The sequence below is a fragment of the Panulirus ornatus genome, chromosome 17 (genome assembly GCF_036320965.1).
Source record: "Panulirus ornatus isolate Po-2019 chromosome 17, ASM3632096v1, whole genome shotgun sequence".
Taxonomy (NCBI): domain Eukaryota; kingdom Metazoa; phylum Arthropoda; class Malacostraca; order Decapoda; family Palinuridae; genus Panulirus; species Panulirus ornatus.
This window is the reverse complement of record NC_092240.1, coordinates 19,626,196-19,650,928: the sequence shown is the minus strand read 5'-3', so window position 1 is coordinate 19,650,928 and position 24,733 is coordinate 19,626,196. Positions and strand designations below refer to the sequence as shown.

Sequence of the window (24,733 nt, the reverse complement as noted above, 5' to 3'; positions counted from 1 at the left end):
GAATATGAGGAAAGCATCTTTTCTCCTATTCCCTGGGATAGGAACAACCACAGAAACATTTAAATAAGACTCCACATGTGATTGAAACTAGTCCCAAATAAACACAGAAGAGAAAATTATATAATGCAAGTGGCGCTCAGAAAGGAATTGTAGTAATCATCAAGCAGATTTTCAGTGAGCATGTGTTGAGCAACACATGCTTGCCCTGCCATTTTTAATAAAATCTCATCATGGGTACTCTTAGATAAGTTGGTACTCATTTTTGGTCTCTTCCCTTCAGACATGTAGATTTATCTAGTCACTATTTCTTTGCTTATGTCTAAGCCATTTCAGTACTCCCAGGTCAGCTCTTTCATTCAGGTTATGATTACTATTTGATATTCATAACTTGAGTTCCATTGGATGTGTCAGGTGCATACAAACAAGGAACTTTGTGGGAAATGTTGTAGAAATGTATGGACAGGGATGATGATATCCATGGAGTACACATACCAATGCCAATTGTTCTTAATTTATATATTGTCATGATTAGAATCACATCTGTACTTTTGAAATGTTTTACAATTGTTACTGTTTTCAGCACACTCCATATGATGCAATGGCTTCTGTTATGATGGGCCACTACCAGCATTTGTTGCTTCTAGAAATGAATGGGATATGGACAGGATGCACAGAAATAAGAGATATTCCCATGCCTACTATTTTGCACTTTGACTTAGATGCCAAACTTCTAGCAGCTATTCCTGCTGCTAAAGAAACTAGCTTATCTTATGTAAGTTTGAATCATGATCTTGATTTTTTTGTTAATGACTATCATTTAAATCTCTGCATTTGTATGATTTTTAAGGATCAGTTTGACAGAGTTAGTGCAGAAGTTAGTATTTTGTTACAAAAATAAGTGTATTTTTTTTTTATATAAATATATATATATATATATATGGCCAGAGAGCGTTATTGGATTACGTGTTAATTGACAGGCGTGCGAAAGAGAGACTTTTGGATGTTAATGTGCTGAGAGGTGCAACTGGAGGGATGTCTGATCATTATCTTGTGGAGGCTAAGGTGAAGATTTGTATGGGTTTTCAGAAAAGAAGAGTGAATGTTGGGGTGAAGAGGGTGGTGAAAGTAAGTGAGCTTGAGAAGGAGACCTGTGTGAGGAAGTACCAGGAGAGACTGAGTACAGAATGGAAAAAGGTGAGAACAAAGGAGGTAAGGGGAGTCGGGGAGGAATAGGATGTATTTAGGGAATCAGTGATGGATTGCGCAAAAGATGCTTGTGGCATGAGAAGAGTGGGAGGTGGGTTGATTAGAAAGGGTAGTGAGTGGTGGGATGAAGAAGTAAGAGTATTAGTGAAAGAGAAGAGAGAGGCATTTGGACGATTTTTGCAGGGAAAAAATGCAATTGAGTGGGAGATGCATAAAAGAAAGAGGCAGGAGGTCAAGAGAAGGGTGCAAGAGGTGAAAAAGAGGGCAAATGAGAGTTGGGGTGAGAGAGTATCATTAAATTTTAGGGAGAATAAAAATATGTTATGGAAGGAGGTAAATAAAGTGTGTAAGACAAGAGAACAAATGGGAACATCGGTGAAAGGAGCAAATGGGGTGGTAATAACAGGTAATGGTGATGTGAGAAGGAGATGGAGTGAGTATTTTGAAGGTTTGTTGAATATGTTTGATGATAGAGTGGCAGATATAGAGTATTTTGGTCGAGGTGGTGTGCAAAGTGAGAGAGTCAGGGAGAATGGTTAGTAAACAGAGAAGAGGTAGTGAAAGCTTTATGGAAGATGAAAGCTGGCAAAGTGGCAGGTTTGGATGGTATTGCAGTGGAATTTATTAAAGAATGTGGTGACTGTGTTGTTGACTGGTTGTTGAGGATATTCAGTGTATTTATGGTTCATGGTGAAGTGCTTGAGGATTGGCAAATTGCATGCATTGTGCCATTGTACAAAGGCAAAGGGGATGAAGGTGAAAGTTCAAATTGCAGAGGTATAAGTTTGTTGATTATTTCTGGGAAATCATATGGGAGGGTATTGATTGAGAGGGTAAAGGCATGTACAGAGCATCAGATTGGGGAAAAGCAGTAAAAACAGATGGATTTGTATATAGCATTTATGGATCTGGAGAAGGTATATGATAGAGTTGAGGGAGATGCTATGTGGAAGGTATTAAAAGTATATGATTTGGGAGGTAAATTGCCAGAAGCTATGAAAAGTTTTTATCAAGGTTGTAAGGCATGTATACAAGTAGGAGGAGAGGAAAGTGATTGGTTCTCAGTGAATGTCAGTTTGCAGCAGGGGTGCGTGGTGTCTCCATGGTTGTTTAATTTGCTTATGGATGGGGTTGTTAGGGAGGTGAATGCAAGAGTTTTGGAGAGAGGGGCAAGTATGCAGTCTGTTGTGGATGAGAGGTCTTGGGAAGTGAGTCAGTTGTTCGCTGATGATACAGTGCTGGTGGCTGATTTGAGTGAGAAACTGCAGAAGTTGGTGACTGAGTTTGGTAAAGTGTGTGAAAGAAGAAAGCTGAGAGTAAATGTGAATAAGAACAAGGTTATTAGGTTCACTAGGGTTAAAGGACAAGTCAATTGGGAGGTAAGTTTGAATGGAGAAAAAGTTTGAATGGAAAAAAACTGGAGGAAGTGAAGTGTTTTAGATATCTGGGAGTAGATTTAGCAGTGGATGGAACCATGGAAGCGGAAGTGAGTCACAGGGTGGGGGAGGGGGCAAAGGTTCTAGGAGCGTTGAAGAATGTGTCGAATGCCAGAACGCTGTCTCGGAAAGCAAAAATGGGTATGTTTGAAGAAATCGTGGTTCCAACAATGTAATGTGGTTGCGAGGCATGGGCTATAGATAGTGTTGTGCGGAGGAGGGTGGATGTGTTAGAAATAAGAGGTTTGAGGACAATAAGTGGTGATCAATTAAGTAATGAAAGGGTGAGAGATGTGTGGTAATAAAAAGTGTGTGGTTGAAAGAGCAGAAGAGGGTGTATTGAAATGGTTTGGTCACATGGAGAAAATGAGTGAGGAAAGATTGACAATGAGGATATATGTGTCAGAGGTGGAGGGAACGAGAAGTGGGAGACCAAATTGGAGGTGGAAAGATGAAGTGAAAAGATTTTGAGTGATCGGGACATGAACATACATGAGTGTGAAAGGTGTGCAAAGAATAGAGTGAATTGGAACGATGTGGTATACTGGGGTCGACGTGCTGTCATTGGATTGAATCAGGGCATGTGAAGCGTCTGGGGTAAACCATGGAAAGTTTTGTGGGACGCGGATGTGGAAAGGGAGCTGTAGTTTCAGTGCATTACATGTGACCACTAGAGGCTGAGTGTGAACTAATGTGGCCTTTATTGCCTTTTCCTAGCGCTACCTCGCACGTGCGCGGGGGGAGGGCGGGGTTGTCATTTCATGTGTGATGGGATAGCAACGGGAAGTGTGTGAAAGAAGAAAGCTGAGAGTAAATGTGAATAAGAACAAGGTTATTAGGTTCACTAGGGTTAAGGGACAAGTTGATTAGGAGGTAAGTTTGAATGGGGAAAAACTGGAGGAAGTGAAGTGTTTTAGATATCTGGGAGTAGATATAGCAGTGGATGGAACCATGGAAGCGGAAGTGAGTCACAGGGTGGGGTAGGGGGCAAAGGTTCTAGGAGCGTTGAAGAATGTGTCGAATGCCAGAACGCTATCTCAGAAAGCAAAAATGGGTATGTTTGAAGAAATAGTGGTTCCAACAATGTAATGTGGTTGCGAGGCATGGGCTATAGATAGTGTTGTGTGGAGGAGGGTGGATGTGTTGGATGACAATGAGGATATATATGTCAGAGGTGGAGGGAACGAGAAGTGGGAGACCAAATTGGAGGTGGAAAGATGAAGTGAAAAGATTTTGAGTAATCGGGACATGAACATACATGAGTGTGAAAGATGTGCAAAGAATAGAGTGAATTGGAACGATGTGGTATACTGGGGTCGACGTGCTGTCAATGGATTGAATCAGGGCATGTGAAGCGTCTGGGGTAAACCATGGAAAGTTTTGTGGGATGTGGATGTGGAAAGGGAGCTGTAGTTTCAGTGCTTTACACATGACCACTAGAGGCTGAGTGTGAACTAATGTGGCCTTTATTGCCTTTTCCTAGCGCTACCTCGTATGTGCGTGGGGAGAGGGCGGGGTTGTCATTTCATGTGTGATGGGATAGCAACGGGAATGGATGAAGGCATCATGTATGAATATGTACGTGTGCATATATGCATATGTATGTGTATGTCTATGCATGGGCGTTTATGTATATACATGTGTATGTGGGTGGGTTGGGCCATTCTTTCAACTGTTTCCTTGCACTACCTTGCTAACACAGGAGACAGCAACAGAGTATAATAATAAAGAAAAATGACTTCCTATTTCTCCTTTCTTGTTATCTTTTTTAAATCCAGTTGCATTCAGATACCCCAGCCAGAGCCTCACTTCCTTAAGCTCTTTGACTCATTCCCATAACTGTCTTCATCATTAAGGCCACCCATCATTAGCTTTTGCCCTCATGCCATCCCTTGACTATACCCAAAAAAACTCCCTAACCTGAACCCCCTTTACCCTTGAGCTTTGTTTCACTCACATCCAGAACATCCAGGTTCTTTTCTTCAGCCATCTCTCCTTTCTTCTTCCCCTGTCATGTCCACACACATTAAGACTGCCCACCCAGAGCCTTAGAGGAGGATAAGCACTTCTCACATGGCTCCTTTATCTGTTCCATTGTTTGAAAATTGAAATATAAGAATGTGGAAGGGGTCCAGCCCCATGCTTTCTTCTCTTTTTGTTGCCTCTGTGACTCACAGGGGATACAGAGGTAGAATTGACCCATATAGTGCTCGTGGTCCTGATGAAATTTCTTTTATGTGCTAAAGTTGTGTGCAGATACATAGGTAAACCACTTGATTTACTGTTCACTGAATTCACTGGGGAAAGATAAAGTGCCAAGGGAATGGAAAAGGGCAAACATCATATGAAAGTAGACTTGGAAAAGGCACTGAACTGCTGACCAGTTTTACTATCGAGTATGATGTGCAAGATTTTAGAAAAGATTATTAGAAAGGAGTGGATGACTTTCAATGGTGGACAAATTTCTTAAGTGAGAGACATCATGGTTTTATGAGCTCAAGCATAACTAACAGGGAAGGTTGGGTGGACTCTGTATCTGGAATGTTAGAGAGCATTTGAGGATGTATCTCATGGGAATCTGATTAAGAACCTGGATTACTGGGCTGGAATAAGGGTGAAACTCCTGTATTGGATAGAAGAGTGTCACAGGGTTTAGTTTTGGGACCATTACTCTTACTGTAATTGGTGACTTACCTGAAGGTTTGGAATCCTGCCTAAATATGTTTGCAAATGATGCAATAGTCATGAGGGAGGTGAAAAATGAGGGGAATTGCATCACTTTACAAGGGGACCAAAACAAACTCCAAAATTGGTCTGAAACATGGTTGGTGAAATTCAGCTTGAGCTAATGTAAAGTGAAAGATTGCTTCATTGTGATTATTACCTAGTAGGAGACAAGCTTCAGGATTTTGTGTGTGAGAATGACTTGGGAGTTGATAAGGTCCCTGACCTGTCAGCAGAGTCCCACATTAGGTGAATAGTTAGGAAGACAAATTGTTTACTGGCATATATTAGAATAGCTTTCAAGTATATGGATGAAATATTTGCAAGCTATTCATATCTTACCAAAGGCCAAACTAGAATAAGATTTTGAGGTTCTTAACTGCACCTAAAGAAGTGCAAAGAGCTTGTAAAGAAGGTCTATGAGAAGGCAACATAGATGGTACCAGAATTAAGAGATCTATGTTATAGGGAGGATTGTGCCAGGAGGGTCAGTGACATGTGTGTAGTTAGTCAGCACTCAGTGGTTGTCAAGTTGCTCTTCATTGACCCAGGTAGCTGTCTTGGCTTTCTCCCCTCAAACATACAGTCTTCTTGTCTAGCATAACACTTGACAAACACTTAACTCACAATTAATTCTTCCTCACTCAAATTTCTCTGTGGGAGTGTTATGCAATAGTGCCCTGCCTTTTGGCATGCTAGGAGTAGTAGTTCAGAACTTTAGGTAGAAACATTAGATAGAAGTAGTAGGTAGGATCATTAGCTGGGAGCATTAGGTATAAGTAGAAGGTTGGAGCATTAGAAAGACACAGAAGGTAATAGTAGTTGGTGGGAACATCAGTTAGGAGCCTCTGAAGACGCTGCACAAGAGTTGCTTTTGCCAGTAGCATGCTAAGGGTGAGGTACTAAAGGCTAGGAAGCAGCGCTGGAGCTCACCAATTATGGAGACTTTTTTGGCATGGCTACCCCTTTGAGGGAGTTCTTAAAAAGAACAGGCATCAGAGATATAGATAGATAGAAGTTATGGGAAAAGGCTGGGCTTTGAAATTATTAGTGTTAGAATAGAAAAGTTTAAAAAGGGGATCAGATCACAACCTTTGAATTTTTAAAGGAGATTTACAATGTGGACAGTGAAGAGTACTTTGAGATAATTAGGGATAGAGTAACCAGAGGATATAACATGAAATTGAGAAACTTGTTAATAAGGATGTAAAGAAATACTTTTATGTATGAGGGTGGTGGATGAATGGAACAGAATGACTGAGGTTAATGTAAACACCATACATAAATTTACAAAGTTGTACAATAGACAATGTTCAAGAGCTGGGGCCCCACTAGACTAAAACTCCGTGCATTACAAATAGGTAATTACAAATACAGAGGAACCCTGTTTGATGTAGCCTCATATAACAGACTCTTATTTAATGGACTTGAAAAAGTATTCATTTGATAAATACAGTATGTAAATAAGTCTTTAAAAACCAAACCAAAGAAAATCCATCAAATGTAGAAGAAAAAGAACCAACAAATATATCCACCACCATCTTTGTTTTCATTCTTTAAGCCAGTTGTGTGAAGCCTGCCTTAATTTGCATCAGTTCAGTCTCAGTCGCTGATTTTTCAGTCATCTCCTGTGTGTATTTAGAGAACATTTCTAAACTCTTCATGTCTGGAAAATGGCCAGCAAGAGTGAGAATAGGGAAAGCATCCAAGGTTCCAAGGAAGGTGATTAATGTAACCTTAAAGATGCACGTCATACACAGGGTTGAAGCAGGTGAGCATCAAGCACATGTGGGTCAGTTACTTGAATTAGCTTTCTCTGCCATAAAAATGATACTGCATAACAGTGAGAGGATAAAAGAACGAGTCAGTCCACATGAGGAAAACCATTGGAGATGATGGAGGGCAAGCCAGAAAGGCTTAGGTGCACTGTCAGAGCATGGCTGTTGGAATCAACAGCTCTGTGAGCTCTGACAAACTTGTGAATGTTGATTGAATTTAATTTCATACTGTATTTATATTAACACAGTCTTCATTTTATCTATGAAACACCTGAATAACATCTGCAGAGCCATTACTGTTACCAAGGGAAGCCATACTATAGCATTTGTTAGTGTAAGTATTGACGGCCAGGAATGCATTTCCATAGGTAACTTGCCATAGATACCCCTTTTAAAGGATTTTCACTTAATGGGCATTCTTGAGGAATGCATTTAACTGTTATAGAAGGTCTTTATGTAGGTGAATTATGTATGCAATACAATGGCCCAAAATGGCATTACAGACTTACCTGCTCATTGTTGGTGAATTTTGGATGATTTCCCTAACTGCACTTCATAATTTCTGTTGCTTGATCTATTTAATGTTTAGCATGTAGCTGTCTGTCTATATCCCTGACACCTGTTCCCAACTAGAACTCCCTCAAGGGGGTGGCCAAAAGTAATAGTCTCCATAATCAGTAAATTCACTGCTGCTTCTTAGCTTCTAGTGCTATCACAGTGTTTGCAGAGGCTCCTAGCCATTGTTCCTACTGACTACTCCTACCTGATGCTCCTGACTAATGTTCCTACCGACTACTTCTACCTAATACTTGTAGCTGGTTTAGCCCATATCCAAGTGTTGTATTCTATTTGTTTATGCAAATTTGTAAGATCCATTGATAGAGTAGTTTGGTTCACTAAATATTGAGTAAATGCTGGTTAAGCATGCTGTCTTGATTTGCAAATTGTAGGGACAAGACATTGAAATGTTCTTTACCAAATAAATGCTCCCAGTTCTTCAGATGCAGTTAGCCTCTTTGTTTTTCAGGGGCATTTATTTACCAAATATTCATTATATATTTGTAAGATAATGTTAGTACAATAGTCTGTATTGAATTAAACTTATCTTCTGTATATTTGAGAGTATCTTTGCATGAAGATCATACATGAAGCAGCTTGCTCCTGCATAGAAGCCAGGCTTACCTGTAAAAGAATGTTTATATTTGCAAAATTGGTTATTAAGCACAGAGAGTAAGTTTTGAAGTACTGGGAGTCCCCAACTTTTGAACTTACCTAAAAATATCCATATTTATAAACAAGCTTTAAAAAATTGGTCTACCTCTTGGTTATATGTTTTTGTTGCTCTTGTTTGATATAGCAGTTTATTATTATATTTATGTTAGAATACAATATTTGCTGCCTTATTACACTCAGGTATAGGTTTTTTTTTTTTTTTTTTACTTTGTCGCTGTCTCCCGCGTTTGCGAGGTAGCGCAAGGAAACAGACGAAAGAAATGGCCCAACCCCCCCCCCCCCCATACACATGTATATACATACGTCCACACACGCAAATATACATACCTACACAGCTTTCCATGGTTTACCCCAAATGCCTCACACGCCCTGATTCAATCCACTGACAGCACGTCAACCCCGGTATACCACATCGCTCCAATTCACCCTATTCCTTGCCCTCCTTTCACCCTCCTGCATGTTCAGGCCCCGATCCCACAAAATCTTTTTCACTCCATCTTTCCACCTCCAATTTGGTCTCCCTCTTCTCCTCGTTCCCTCCACCTCCGACACATATATCCTCTTGGTCAATCTTTCCTCACTCATTCTCTCCATGTGCCCAAACCACTTCAAAACACCCTCTTCTGCTCTCTCAACCACGCTCTTTTTATTTCCACACATCTCTCTTACCCTTACGTTACTCACTCGATCAAACCACCTCACACCACACATTGTCCTCAAACATCTCATTTCCAGCACATCCATCCTCCTGCGCACAACTCTATCCATAGCCCACGCCTCGCAACCATACAACATTGTTGGAACCACTATTCCTTCAAACATACCCATTTTTGCTTTCCGAGATAATGTTCTCGACTTCCACACATTCTTCAAGGCCCCCAGAATTTTCGCCCCCTCCCCCACCCTATGATCCACTTCCGCTTCCATGGTTCCATCCGCTGCCAGATCCACTCCCAGATATCTAAAACACTTCACTTCCTCCAGTTTTTCTCCATTCAAACTCACCTCCCAATTGACTTGACCCTCAACCCTACTGTACCTAATAACCTTGCTCTTATTCACATTTACTCTTAACTTTCTTCTTCCACACACTTTACCAAACTCAGTCACCAGCTTCTGCAGTTTCTCACATGAATCAGCCACCAGCGCTGTATCATCAGCAAACAACAACTGACTCACTTCCCAAGCTCTCTCATCCCCAACAGACTTCATACTTGCCCCTCTTTCCAAAACTCTTGCATTTACCTCCCTAACAACCCCATCCATAAACAAATTGAACAACCATGGAGACATCACACACCCCTGCCGCAAACCTACATTCACTGAGAACCAATCACTTTCCTCTCTTCCTACACGTACACATGCCTTACATCCTCGATAAAAACTTTTCACTGCTTCTAACAACTTTCCTCCCACACCATATATTCTTAATACCTTCCACAGAGCATCTCTATCAACTCTATCATATGCCTTCTCCAGATCCATAAATGCTACATACAAATCCATTTGCTTTTCTAAGTATTTCTCACAAACATTCTTCAAAGCAAACACCTGATCCACACATCCTCTACCACTTCTGAAACCACACTGCTCTTCCCCAATCTGATGCTCTGTACATGCCTTCACCCTCTCAATCAATACCCTCCCATATAATTTACCAGGAATACTCAACAGACTTATACCTCTGTAATTTGAGCACTCACTCTTATCCCCTTTGCCTTTGTACAATGGCACTACGCACGCATTCCGCCAATCCTCAGGCACCTCACCATGAGTCATTTTTTTTTTTTTTTTTTTTTTTTTTTTTTACAAAAAAAAAACCATGAGTCATACATACATTAAATAACCTTACCAACCAGTCAACAATACAGTCACCCCCTTTTTTAATAAATTCCACTGCAATACCATCCAAACCTGCTGCCTTTCCGGCTTTCATCTTCCGCAAAGCTTTCACTACCTCTTCTCTGTTTACCAAATCATTTTCCCTAACCCTCTCACTTTGCACACCACCTCGACCAAAACACCCTATATCTACCACTCTATCATCATATAGGTGTTTCCCCTAATTTTATATGAATTATAATTTCCTCATATTTTCCAACTTATGAACTTTTCTCTAACAAAAAAGGTCTGCAAAAATAACCTTTTCATAGGTTGGGATTCCTGGTATAAAGAATTTTTATACTTCAGAAAAATGTGAACTTAGGAGAGATGTATTTATAAACTCACTCAGATTTTAGTTTAACTGTTGAATAGATGTGTATGTTGAAATGAAAAGCAAGCAGTTATGTTACATGTTGCTGAGTATGTTACCACCTTGGTAGAGGTAATCAGTTTTGTTTATGACTAGTGAACTCACAATGCCCAGTCATAGAGAATGTGAACACTGAGTTGAGATGTTTGATTTTCTTGTTGCAGGGTTTATGCTGCCTGTCATCAAGGTAGATTAATTGGCTTCTGTCTCTTTACTTTACATAATTTCCAGTACAGAAAGACTACCTTGGACTCTAAAATTTTCTTACTTACAGATTAGTAATATTGGTGTCAGATCATTCGTCTTTACTGAATATGGGAGAGACTTTGTGAAGCCTTACAAGTTACATCCAGATTCTTTTGTTCAAATGTCCCTGCAGCTGGCCTATCACCGTCTTCATGGCAAGTAGGTACTTCTTTCTAAAAGATCCTCATGATATGTGTTTTGTACTGATTTTCATATTTGCATTTGATTGACATTTCTAGTTTTAATTAAACTTTTTTAATTTTAGTGTAACTCCATTCTATGTGGCACCTCTTCACTTGGTGCTGTTGGACTCCACTTGTGTGAGGCTCACACAACCAGCAGATAGTGTTTTACAGAACCTAACTGTACAACATGGATGTATTTCTTTTTATTGTACTTTGTTGTTGTCTCCCATGTTAGCGAGGTAGTGCAAGGAAACAGACTGAAGAATGACCCAACCCACCCACATACACATTGACATACATACACACCTGCATATGCACATATACATACACAGACATTTACATATATACACATGTACATATTCATACTTGCTGCCCTCATCCATTCCTGTAACCACCCCACCACACATGGAATGGCACCCACTCCCCCCTGCACGTGCACGAGGTGGTGCTAGTAAAAGACAACAAAGGCCACATTCGTTCACACTCAGGCTCTAGCTGTCATGTGTAATGCACCGAAACCACAGCTTCCTTACCACATCCAGGCCCCACAAAACTTTCCATGGTTTATCCCAGATGCTTCACAAGCCCTGGATCAATCCATTGACAGCACGCCAACCCCGGCATACCACATCATTCCAATTCACTCTATTCCTCGCATGCCTTTCACCCTCCTGCATGTTGAGGCCCCTACCAGTCAAAATCTTTTTCACTCCATCCTTCCACCTCCAATTTGGTCTCCCACTTCTCCTCATAGCCTCCACTTCTGACACGTATATCCTCTTTGTCAATCTTTCCTCTCTCATTCTCTCCATGTGACCAAACCATTTCAATATACCTTCTTCTGCTCTCTCAACCTCACTCCTTTTATTACCACACATCTCACTTACCCTTTCATTACTTACTCGATCAAACCACCTTACACCACAAATTGTCCTCAAACACCTCATTTCCAACACATCCATGTTCCTCCTCTCAACTCTATCTATAGCCAACACCTCACAACCATATAACATTGTTGGAACCACTATTCCTTCAAACATTCCCATTATTGCTCTGGCCTTCCACACATTCTTCAATACTCCCAGAACCTTCACCCCCTCCCCATCCCTGTACTCACATCCATTTCCATGGTACCATCCACTAATAAATCCACTCCCAGATATCTAAAACACTTCACCTCCTCCAGTTTTTCTCCATTCAAACGTACCTCCCAGTTTACTTATCCCTCAACCCTATTGAACCTAATAACCTTGCTCTTATTCACATTTATTATTCACATTTACTCTCAGCTTTCTTCTTTCACACACTTTACCAAACTCAGTCACCAACTTCTGTTGTTTCTCACACAAAACAGCCACCACACTGTATCATCAGTGAACAACAACTCTTACTTCCCAAGCCCTCTCATCCACAACAGACTGCATACTTGCTCCTCTCTCCAAAACTCTTGCATTCACCTCCCTAATAACCCCATCCATAAACAAATTAAACAACCATGGAGACATCACGCACCCCCTGCCACAAACCAACATTCACTGGGACCAATCACTTTCCTCTCCTCCTACTCATATGCATGCCTTATATCCTCGATAAAAACTTTTCACTGCTTCTAGCAACTTACCTCCCACACTATATACTCTTAATACCTTCCACAGAGCATCTCCATCAACTCTATCATATGCCATCTCCAGATCCGTAAATGCTACATACACATCCATTTCTTTTTCCATGTATTTCTCACATACATTTTTCAAAGCAAACACCTGGGCCACACATCCTCTACCACTTCTGAAACCACACTGCTCTTCCCCAATCTGATGCTCTGTACATGCCTTCACCCTCTCAGTCAATACCCTCCCAAATAATTTCCCAGTACTCTACAAACTTATTCCTCTGTAATTTGAACACTCACCTTTATCCCCTTTGCCTTTGTACAATGGCACTATGCATGCATTCCACCAATCCTGAGGCACTTCACTTTGAGCCTTACATACATTGAATATCCTCACAAACCAGTCAACAACAACGGTCACCCTCTTTTGTAATAAATTCCACAGCAATACCATCCAAACCCGCCGCCTTACCGGCTTTCATCCTCCGCAAAGCTTTCACGACCTCTCCTCTGTTTACCAAAACATTCTCCCTGACCCTCTAACTTTGCACACCACCTTGACCAAAACACCCTATATCTGCCACTCCATCATCTAACACATTTACAAGCCTTCAAAATACTTACTCCATCTCCTCACTTCACCACTACTTATTATTACCTCCCCATTAGCCCCCTTCACCAATGTTCCCATTTGTTCTCTTATCTAATGCACTTTCTGTACCTCCTTCCAAAGCATCATTTTATTCTCCCTAAAGTTTTAATGATACTCTCTCACCCCAACTCTCATTTGCCGTCTTTTTTGCCTCTTGCACCTTTCTCTTGACCTCCTGCCATCTTTCAGTCATTTGCACTATTTCCCTGCAAAAACCATGCAAATGCCTCTCTCTTCTCTTTCACTAACAATTTTACTTCTTCATGCCACCATTCACTACCCTTTCTAATCTTCCAACCTCTCACTTTTCTCATGCCACAGGCAAGCCATCACTGCTTCCCTAAATACATCCCATTCCTCCCCCACTCCCCTTACGTCATTTGCTCTCACCTTTTTCCATTCTGCACTCAATCTTTCCTGGTACTTCCTCACACAAGTCTCCTTCCCAAGCTTACTTACTCTCACCACTCTCTTCACCCCAACATTCTCTATTTTTTTTCTGAAAACCTCTACAAATCTTCACCTTCACCTCCACAAGATAATGATGAGACATCCCTCCAGTTGCATCTCTCAGCACATTAACATCCAAAAGTCTCTCTTTCATGTGCCTATCAATTAACACGTAATCCAGTAATGCACTCTGACCATCTCTCCTACTTACAAACAATATTTATTTGCTTTGTCGCTGTCTCCCGCGTTAGCGAAGTAGCGCAGAGAAACAGACGAAAGAATGGCCCAACCCACCCACATATACATGTATATACATACACGTCCACATACGCAAATACACGTACCTGTACATCTCAACGTATGCATATATATACACACACATACATATAAAAAAATACATACATAATAATATAGGTAATACTTAAACACACCAAATATTTTGTTGCCAATTAATATACATTCAAGCGGGCCTATTAGCAATTACATGATTATACCTCCCTAGTACTTCATGTACATATTTGCACAGTTCAGCTAAGAACACCTTTTCACTCAAGAGTGCACCTATACTAGCAAAGTTTAACATAGGGTATCTATGTCGGCAATCTTCTGATATGGAGCATGAAATTAGCACATAGTTCTCCATTTGTATGGACACATTATCACAGTAGCAAGTCCTGAGAGGAGCTGGTGTACGGTTCCATCTGCCTGTCTCTACTCTTAAGTTATGAGACATAAGTCTGATTCGTGTGAGAGACTCTCGATGATAATCTGGGATATATTTAGTTGAGATAAATCTCATGAATATTCAAGGAAGGGTTCAGCTCTGTAACTAGGATTTAACTTGGTTGCGTTGGTGCTTTATTTTGTCATAGTCCCCCAATCTTACCCATAGGTCTGAAGGCTGGCATCCCATAAAAATTCTTGTTGTTTATATATCCGGCGTATTTGGTTCTTCTAGGTCAAAAAACAAAAGGTAAATTTTTTTCCATAATCGTTCTTTCCTTTTTAAGGGCCCAAAACCATATTCATCGCGGGTATTGAATAAAACGCGAAGTTTCCTTAAACATGTATCTCTACTGGGGGCCAAAAGATAACGGGCATCATCCTTAAATGAAAGGACATGCAGTCCTCCAAAAAAAACCCATCTGCAGCAATGCCATCTTCAGCATGTTCCCCAAAGGGGGTTATATATATAATAAAAAAGTAAACAGCTAGTTGGAGCTCCTTGACGGACTCCAAGTTTATGGTAACAGCAGCAGTTTTCAAGATTTTGTTTTGTACACTTATACATTGCTTGAATAGCTAATAACATTCTTTCATCCCATCCATGCTCTTTAATCCCTCTGTAAATCTTTTTTTTGGGGAAACCCTATCGAAAACCCTTTAAAAAAATCTTTTTAAACAATACATATAATTTAACATTTCTAAATACTGCGAAGTCACATAGCAATCGTAAGGGACAATTTTTGTTCTACGCAGCTCCTTTTCTTCTGCGCTCCACCCTGGCACTTTTTTAAATTTACACCATAAAAAGTAGTCTGCTATATTTTAGTGTGTCATAAATTTTTGCTAAACTTTTGTTCCATTTTAGAAATCCCTCTATAGTTGTCACATACCTTTTCGGTTCCCATTTTTGAAAATGAGACTAATTTTGAGTAATACCACATGACTGGTTACTTCTATTCATGAAAACAACATTAAAAAAAATTCAAAAAGAATGTTTAACCATAGCTCAGGGAGCATCTGTAAAATCCCAGGACTTTATCCCTTTTATAACTTTCGTTTTTGTTTATCCATTAACAGACTCCATAAACCCTGTGTAAAAAAATTTGGATCATAAGCCCCGGAATGTAGGGCCATTTATTTTTTTTAGCACCACCTCCTTTTATACTTGGGGTGTCCTTTGGGGTTCAATAGCTTTTTTTTCATGTTCTTTAAAGTTCCCGTCACTTGGTCTTTTTCTTTTCCCCAAAACCTCTAACGATCCTTTCCAGTTGATTGATTTCCACAACAGCTTATTGCCCTGGACTGCAGTATCCTTGACCATTTTGGGCCCTGTGCTGCGTCCCAGTACCTGACGCTTTTTTCTGTTTTCTCATACCCTGTAGTGCCTCTATAAAATGTATCCCATGTTTAAGACTTCCCTCGATATCACTGTCCCGCCCTCAAAGTAGGGGGTTCCACTTGGTTTAACTTCTGTGAATTCTTCCTGATTAAAATCTCTGTTTGCTAGCTGATTTCCCAGGTTTTAAAAGACAGAGGGGTGGTGCCTTGGGCTGATAACTATGTCCCCAAGGGATCTGCTCTTTCTTGGCCCAAAACCCTTTGGGTTTAGATCCCCTTTTCCCTTTTTTAATATCCAAGGGGAATGGATTAATAGGCAAAGGTTTTGATCCTCGTACATTTTGGTTTCACTTGTAACTCCCTGATTTTATTTAAACAAGTCACTAACATAGGGATAAATCAATTTTTTGACAGCCCATGTATCACGGCGTTTAAAGGATTTAAAATTTTTGGTTTTAAAAGTTCATTTCCATACAAAAGGTTTTTTTCACTATTTTCCAAATCATTAAATTTTGAAATATATTAACAAGAGTTTTTTTCCATGGCTGTTCACCACCCTGTTTCCTTTTTACCTGGGTTAAAAAAAACTGATACACACATCCTGCCTCATCAACCAAGGGGAAAGGGTGGCCGACTCTACCGTTAAAGTCACCCATGATGATGACGTCGCCAGGGCTGACAGTGTTTGGCTCGCCGAGGGGTCCGTGTTGCACTGAGCTAAAATATTGGGGAATCACTTGGGGGGAAAATACAAAACCACCCATTTTCTGGTATGGCCACCACGACCTTGGTTATCCATATTTGCCCCTCACTGTCTGTATCCACGTTTAAAATGTCGTTTCCGTTGTTTACATTTGACTAACATAACCACCCCCTCGGTGCTGACCTAAATCGTGATCATTGGTATAAACATCAAACCCCGGGACTGTCACGTTTTTAAAGGGGCCTGTTTCGCCTCTAAAAAAAAATACAATATCAAAAATCTAAGAAAATGTATGATTTAAGTTAAACTTGTAACTTATTTCTCAAGGGCCCTACGTGTAATATTTTACACTGTACATAAAAATCATACTGTCTTTCCTTTTTCATTCCCCTTGCCACCCCCCCCACACCCTGAAATAACAACCCCCCCCCCCCTCATGTACGCGTGGTTTGCGCTAGGAAAAGACAACCCAAAAGGGCCCATTTTTTTCACACTAGTCTCTAGCTTTTTCATGTAATAATGCACCGAAACCACAGCTCCCCTTTCCCCATCCAGGCCCCCCCAGAACTTTCCATGCTTCCCCCAGATGCTTCACTTTTCCCTGGGTTTAATCCCTTGACAACCCCAACCCCGGGATACCACCCTCTTCCAATTTCACTCTATTTTGCAGCCCTTTTTCCCCCCCTGCATGTTAGGCCCCCACATCAAAATTTTTTTTCACCCCCTCTTTTTCCCCCTCCAATTTGGTCTCCCACTTTTTTCCCCTTCCTCCCCCTTTTGCCCCTTATCCCTGTACTCACATCCATTTCCATGGTACCATCCACTAATAAATCCACTCCCAGATATCTAAAACACTTCACCTCCTCCAGTTTTTCTCCATTCAAACGTACCTCCCAGTTTACTTATCCCTCAACCCTATTGAACCTAATAACCTTGCTCTTATTCACATTTATTATTCACATTTACTCTCAGCTTTCTTCTTTCACACACTTTACCAAACTCAGTCACCAACTTCTGTTGTTTCTCACACAAAACAGCCACCACACTGTATCATCAGTGAACAACAACTCTTACTTCCCAAGCCCTCTCATCCACAACAGACTGCATACTTGCTCCTCTCTCCAAAACTCTTGCATTCACCTCCCTAATAACCCCATCCATAAACAAATTAAACAACCATGGAGACATCACGCACCCCCTGCCACAAACCAACATTCACTGGGACCAATCACTTTCCTCTCCTCCTACTCATATGCATGCCTTATATCCTCGATAAAAACTTTTCACTGCTTCTAGCAACTTACCTCCCACACTATATACTCTTAATACCTTCCACAGAGCATCTCCATCAACTCTATCATATGCCATCTCCAGATCCGTAAATGCTACATACACATCCATTTCTTTTTCCATGTATTTCTCACATACATTTTTCAAAGCAAACACCTGGGCCACACATCCTCTACCACTTCTGAAACCACACTGCTCTTCCCCAATCTGATGCTCTGTACATGCCTTCACCCTCTCAGTCAATACCCTCCCAAATAATTTCCCAGTACTCTACAAACTTATTCCTCTGTAATTTGAACACTCACCTTTATCCCCTTTGCCTTTGTACAATGGCACTATGCATGCATTCCACCAATCCTGAGGCACTTCACTTTGAGCCTTACATACATTGAATATCCTCACAAACCAGTCAACAACAACGGTCACCCTCTTTTTTAATAAATTCCACAGCAATACCATCCAAACCCGCCGCCTTACCGGCTTTCATCCTCCGCAAAGCTTTCACGACCTCTCCTCTGTTTACCAAAACATTCTCCCTGACCCTCTAACTTTGCACACCACCTTGACCAAAACACCCTATATCTGCCACTCCATCATCTAACACATTTACAAGCCTTCAAAATACTTACTCCATCTCCTCACTTCACCACTACTTATTATTACCTCCCCATTAGCCCCCTTCACCAATGTTCCCATTTGTTCTCTTATCTAATGCACTTTCTGTACCTCCTTCCAAAGCATCATTTTATTCTCCCTAAAGTTTTAATGATACTCTCTCACCCCAACTCTCATTTGCCGTCTTTTTTGCCTCTTGCACCTTTCTCTTGACCTCCTGCCATCTTTCAGTCATTTGCACTATTTCCCTGCAAAAACCATGCAAATGCCTCTCTCTTCTCTTTCACTAACAATTTTACTTCTTCATGCCACCATTCACTACCCTTTCTAATCTTCCAACCTCTCACTTTTCTCATGCCACAGGCAAGCCATCACTGCTTCCCTAAATACATCCCATTCCTCCCCCACTCCCCTTACGTCATTTGCTCTCACCTTTTTCCATTCTGCACTCAATCTTTCCTGGTACTTCCTCACACAAGTCTCCTTCCCAAGCTTACTTACTCTCACCACTCTCTTCACCCCAACATTCTCTATTTTTTTTCTGAAAACCTCTACAAATCTTCACCTTCACCTCCACAAGATAATGATGAGACATCCCTCCAGTTGCATCTCTCAGCACATTAACATCCAAAAGTCTCTCTTTCATGTGCCTATCAATTAACACGTAATCCAGTAATGCACTCTGACCATCTCTCCTACTTACAAACAATATTTATTTGCTTTGTCGCTGTCTCCCGCGTTAGCGAAGTAGCGCAGAGAAACAGACGAAAGAATGGCCCAACCCACCCACATATACATGTATATACATACACGTCCACATACGCAAATACACGTACCTGTACATCTCAACGTATGCATATATATACACACACATACATATAAAAAAATACATACATAATAATATAGGTAATACTTAAACACACCAAATATTTTGTCCAATTAATATACATTCAAGCGGGCCTATTAGCAATTACATGATTATACCTCCCTAGTACTTCATGTACATATTTGCACAGTTCAGCTAAGAACACCTTTTCACTCAAGAGTGCACCTATACTAGCAAAGTTTAACATAGGGTATCTATGTCGGCAATCTTCTGATATGGAGCATGAAATTAGCACATAGTTCTCCATTTGTATGGACACATTATCACAGTAGCAAGTCCTGAGAGGAGCTGGTGTACGGTTCCATCTGCCTGTCTCTACTCTTAAGTTATGAGACATAAGTCTGATTCGTGTGAGAGACTCTCGATGATAATCTGGGATATATTTAGTTGAGATAAATCTCATGAATATTCAAGGAAGGGTTCAGCTCTGTAACATAGGTATTTAACTTGGTTGCTGTTGGTGCTTTATTTTGTACATAGTCCCTAATCTTACCCATAGGATCTGAAGGCTGGTCATCCCATAAAATTCTTGTTAGATTTATATATCCAGGCGTATTATGGTTCCTACATAGGTCAAACACAAAGGTAAATGTTTCTTCATAATCAGTTCTTTCACTATTTGACATTAGGAATGTTCTTTTCTTCTTCTCTAAAATGTAATCAAAAGGTGGTATACCTGTTTCTACCAAACATAGATTTACACTGGTATTCTTCCTAACCCCTAGCAGGCACTTAATTAATTTATTATATTGCTTCTCTATGCCTTTTACATTATTTGTAAGCCATGATTCTTAGCTGTATGAAAGTGACGACATGACAGCTGCATCAAAAACTTTTTTCTTACAAATGTATGGCATTCGTGAATTGGCTGCACAAAATATGGAAAACTTGTCAACAATAGCTTCACTGTGTACTTCATGCTTAGCCATCACATCCTTCATCTTTCCCGAGTCTGTAAACCACGCTCCTAAATAAACGTATTGTTCAGTGTATTGTACCCTAGTGTTACCTATCACTAAGTCTTCTTTATCCTGTTTCCCTCCGTTAATGACAAGAAACTTAGTCTTCTCATTAATGACCAAACCATATTCATCGCAGTATTGACATAAAACGCGAAGTTTCCTTAAACATGTATCTCTACTGGTGGCCAAGATAACAGCATCATCCATTAATAGCAAGACATGCAGTCCTCCTAAAAAACCATCTGCAGCAACTGCCATCTTCAGCATGTTCACAAAGCGGTCTATATATATAATAAACAGTAAACAGCTAGTTGGAGCTCCTTGACGGACTCCAAGTGTAGTGGTAACAGCAGCAGTTTTCAAGAGTTGTTTTGTACACTTATACATTGCTTGAATAGCTAATAACATTCGTCATCCACATCCATGACTCTTTAATACCTCTGTCATCTTATTTCTTGGGACCCTATCGTAAGCCTTACTAAAATCTATAAACAATACATATAATTTAACATTTCTAAATACTGCGAAGTCACATAGCAATCGTAACGACAATATTTGTTCTACGCAGCTCCTTTTCTTCTGCGCTCCAGCCTGGCACTTATTGAAGTTACACCATAAAAGTAGTCTGCTATATATTAGTGTGTCATAAATTTTTGCTAACGTGTCCATTATAGAAATCCCTCTATAGTTGTCACATACCATTCGGTTCCCAGTTTTGAAAATGAGCACTAATTTTGAGTAATACCACATGACTGGATACTTCATATTCATGAAAACAACATTAAAAAGAATCAGAAAGAATGATAACCATAGCTCAGGGAGCATCTGTACAATCCCAGGACATATACCATTATAACTTTCGTTTTTGTTTATACCATTAACAGACTCCATAAACTCCTGTGTAGAAAATGGATCATCAAGCACCGGAATGTAGGGCACACTATTTTCTAGCACCACCTCCTCTATACTTGGGGTGTCCATTGGGTTCAATAGCTTTTCTACATGTTCTTTAAAGTTACAGTCACTTGGTCTTTCTTCATTTCCCACCTCTAACGATCCTTTCCAGTTGATTGATTTCCACAACAGCTTATTGTCCTGTGACTGCAGTATCCTTGACCATGTTGGCTGTGCTGCGTCCCAGTCACCTGACGCATTTTCTGTTTCTCTCATACACCTCGTAGCTGCCTCTATAATAATGTCATCCCATGTTTAAGACTTCATCGATATCACTGTCCTGCCTCAAAGTAGGGGGTTCCACTTGGTTTAATCTTCCTGTGAATTCTTCCTGATTAACTCTCTGATAGCTAGCTGATTTCCTAGGTTTATAGACAGAGGCTGGTGCCTTGGGCTGATAACTATGTCCCAAGGTATCTGCTCTTTCTGCCAAATCCTTGGCTGAGATCACTTTTCCTTTATTAATATCCAAGGCAATGGATAATAGGCATGGTCTGATCCTCGTACATTTTGGTGCACTTGTAACTCCCTGATTTTATTTAAACAAGTCACTATACATAGGCATAAATCAATTTCTGACAGCCATGTATCACGGCGTTTAAAGGATAAATTTCCGTTGAAATGTTCATTTCCATACAAAAGGTTATTCACTATTACCAAATCATTATTCTGACATATATTAACAAGAGTTTTACCATGACTGTTCACCACCCTGTCCTTCACACTGTCATACTGATACACACATCCTGCCTCATCAACCAAGTGAGGCTGGCCGACTCTACCGTTAAAGTCACCCATGATGATGACGTCGCCAGGGCTGACAGTGTGGCTCGCCGAGGCTCCGTGTTGCACTGAGCTAAAATATGGTGAATCACTTGGGGGAATATACACACCACCTATTTTCTGGTATGGCCACCACGACATGGTTATCCATATTTGCCCCTCACTGTCTGTATCCACGTTTAAGATGTCGTCCGTTAGTTTACATTTGACTAACATAACCACTCCTCGGTGCTGACCTACTCGTGATACATTGGTATAAACATCAAACCCTGGTACTGTCACGTTAAAGTACTGTTTCGCCTCTAAAAGAAATACAATATCAAAACTCATAAGAAAATGTATGATCAAGTTATCTTGTAACTTATCTCTCAAGCCGTACGTGTACATATATACACATGTACATAACTCATACTGTCTGCCTTTATTCATTCCCATTGCCACCCCGCCACACATGAAATAACAACCCCCTCCCCCCTCATGTACGCGTGGTAGCGCTAGGAAAAGACAACAAAGGCCACATTTGTTCACACTCAGTCTCTAGCTGTCATGTAATAATGCACCGAAACCACAGCTCCCTTTCCACATCCAGGCCCCACAGAACTTTCCATGCTTCACCCCAGATGCTTCACATGCCCTGGTTCAATCCATTGACAGCCCATTAACCCTGGTATACCACATCGTTCCATTTCACTCTATTAATTGCACGTCTTTCACCCTCCTGCATGTTCAGGCCCTGATCACTCAAAATCTTTTTCACCCCATCTTTCCACCTCCAATTTGGTCTCCCACTTCTTCTCGTTCCCTCCACCTCTGACACATATATCCTCTTGGTCAATCTTTCCTCACTCATTCTCTCCATGTGACCAAACCATTGTAAAGTGTGTGAAAGAAGAAAGTTGAGGGTAAATGTGAATAAGAGCAAGGTTATTAGGTATTGTAGGGTTGAGGGTCAAGTCAGTTGGGAGGTAAGTTTGAATGGAGAAAAACTGGAGGAAGTGAAGTGTTTTAGATATCTGGGAGTGGATTTGGCAGCGGATGGAACCATGGAAGCGGAAGTGAATCATAGGGTGGGAGAAGGGGCGAAAATTCTGGGAGCCTTGAAGAATGTGTGGAAGTCGAGAACATTATCTTGGAAAGCAAAAATGGGTATGTTTGAAGGAATAGTGGTTCCAACAATGTTATATGGTTGCGAGGCATGGGCTATGGATAGAGTTGTGCGGAGGAGGGTGGATGTGCTGGAAATGAGATGTTTGAGGACAATATTCGATGTGAGGTGGTTTTATCGACTAAGTAATGTAAGGGTAAGAGAGATGTGCGGTAATAAAAAGTGTGGTTGAGAGAGCAGAAGAGGGTGTTTTGAAATAGTTTGGTCACATGGAGAGAATGAATGAGGAAAGATTGACCAAGAGGATATATGTGTCAGAGGTGGAGGGAACGAGAAGTGGGAGACCAAATTGGAGGAGGAAAGATGGAGTGAAAAAGACTTTGGGTGATCGGGGCCTGAATATGTAGGAGGGTGAAAGGCGTGCAATTAATAGAGTGAATTGGAACGATGTGATATACTGGGGTCGACGTGCTGTCAATGGATTGAACCAGGGCATGTGAAGTGTATGGAGTAAACCATGGAAAGTTCTGTGGGGCCTGGATGTGGAAAGGGAGCTGTGGTTTCGGTGCATTATTACATGACAGCTAGAGACTGAGTGTGAACGAATGTGGCCTTTGTTGTCTTTTCCTAGCGCTATCTCGCACACTTGAGGGGGGAGGGGGCTGTTATTCATGTGTGGAGAGGTGGCGATGGGAATGAATAAAGGCAGACTATGAATTATGTACATGTATGTGTCTGTGTGTGTATATATATGTATATGTTGAGATGTATAGGTATGTATATTTGCGTGTGTGGACGTGTATGTATATACATGTGTATGTGGGTGGGTTGGGCCATTCTTTCATCTGTTTCGTTGCACTACCTCGCTAACGCGGGAGACAGCGACAAAGCAAAATATATAAATGAAATAATATATATATATATATATATATATATATATATATATATATATATATTTCATAATTTGTTGCTGTGTCCTGCATCAGCAAGGCAGCGCAAGAAAACTTGAAAGAATGGCCCATCCCACCTACATACACGTGTATATACATAAACGCCCACAAACACACATATACATACCTATGCATTTCAATGTATACATACGTATACATACATAGACATATACATATATACACATCTACATATTTATACATGCTGCCTTCATCAGTTCCTGCCACCACCCCACCACACATAAAATGACACCCCACTCCCTAGGCGTGCGTGCGAGGTAGTGCTAGGAAAGGACGACAAAGGTCACATTCATCCACACTCAGACTTTAGCTGTCAAGTGTAATGCATCAAAACCACAGCTCCCTTTCCACATCCAGGCCCCACATCCAGGCCCCACAAGACTCTCCATAGTTTACCCCAGACACTTCACATACCCTGGTTCAATCCACTGATAGCACATTGACCCCTGGATACCACATCATTCCAATTCATTCTATGCCTTGCATGCCTTTTACCCTCCTGTATATTCAGGCCCCAATCGCTCAAATTCTTTTTCACTCCATCCCTCCACCTCCAATTTAGTCTCCCACTTCTCGTTCCCTCCACCTCTGATACATATATCCTCTATGTCAATCTTTCCTCACTCG

The 24,733-nt window shown here is 40.8% G+C and overlaps 1 protein-coding gene across 3 annotated transcripts in view; it reads left to right on the top strand.

Moving 5' to 3' along the window:
* The window catches only part of CROT (Carnitine O-octanoyltransferase), a 172,290-nt gene that overhangs the window by 116,276 nt on the left and 31,281 nt on the right, over positions 1–24,733 (top strand). For all 3 annotated transcript variants that reach the window (XM_071672036.1, XM_071672038.1, XM_071672037.1), the window contains exons 12-13: positions 581–772; positions 10,906–11,036. In XM_071672036.1, the coding sequence (XP_071528137.1) occupies positions 581–772; positions 10,906–11,036 (323 nt within the window). The remainder of the gene's footprint in view (positions 1–580; positions 773–10,905; positions 11,037–24,733) is intronic.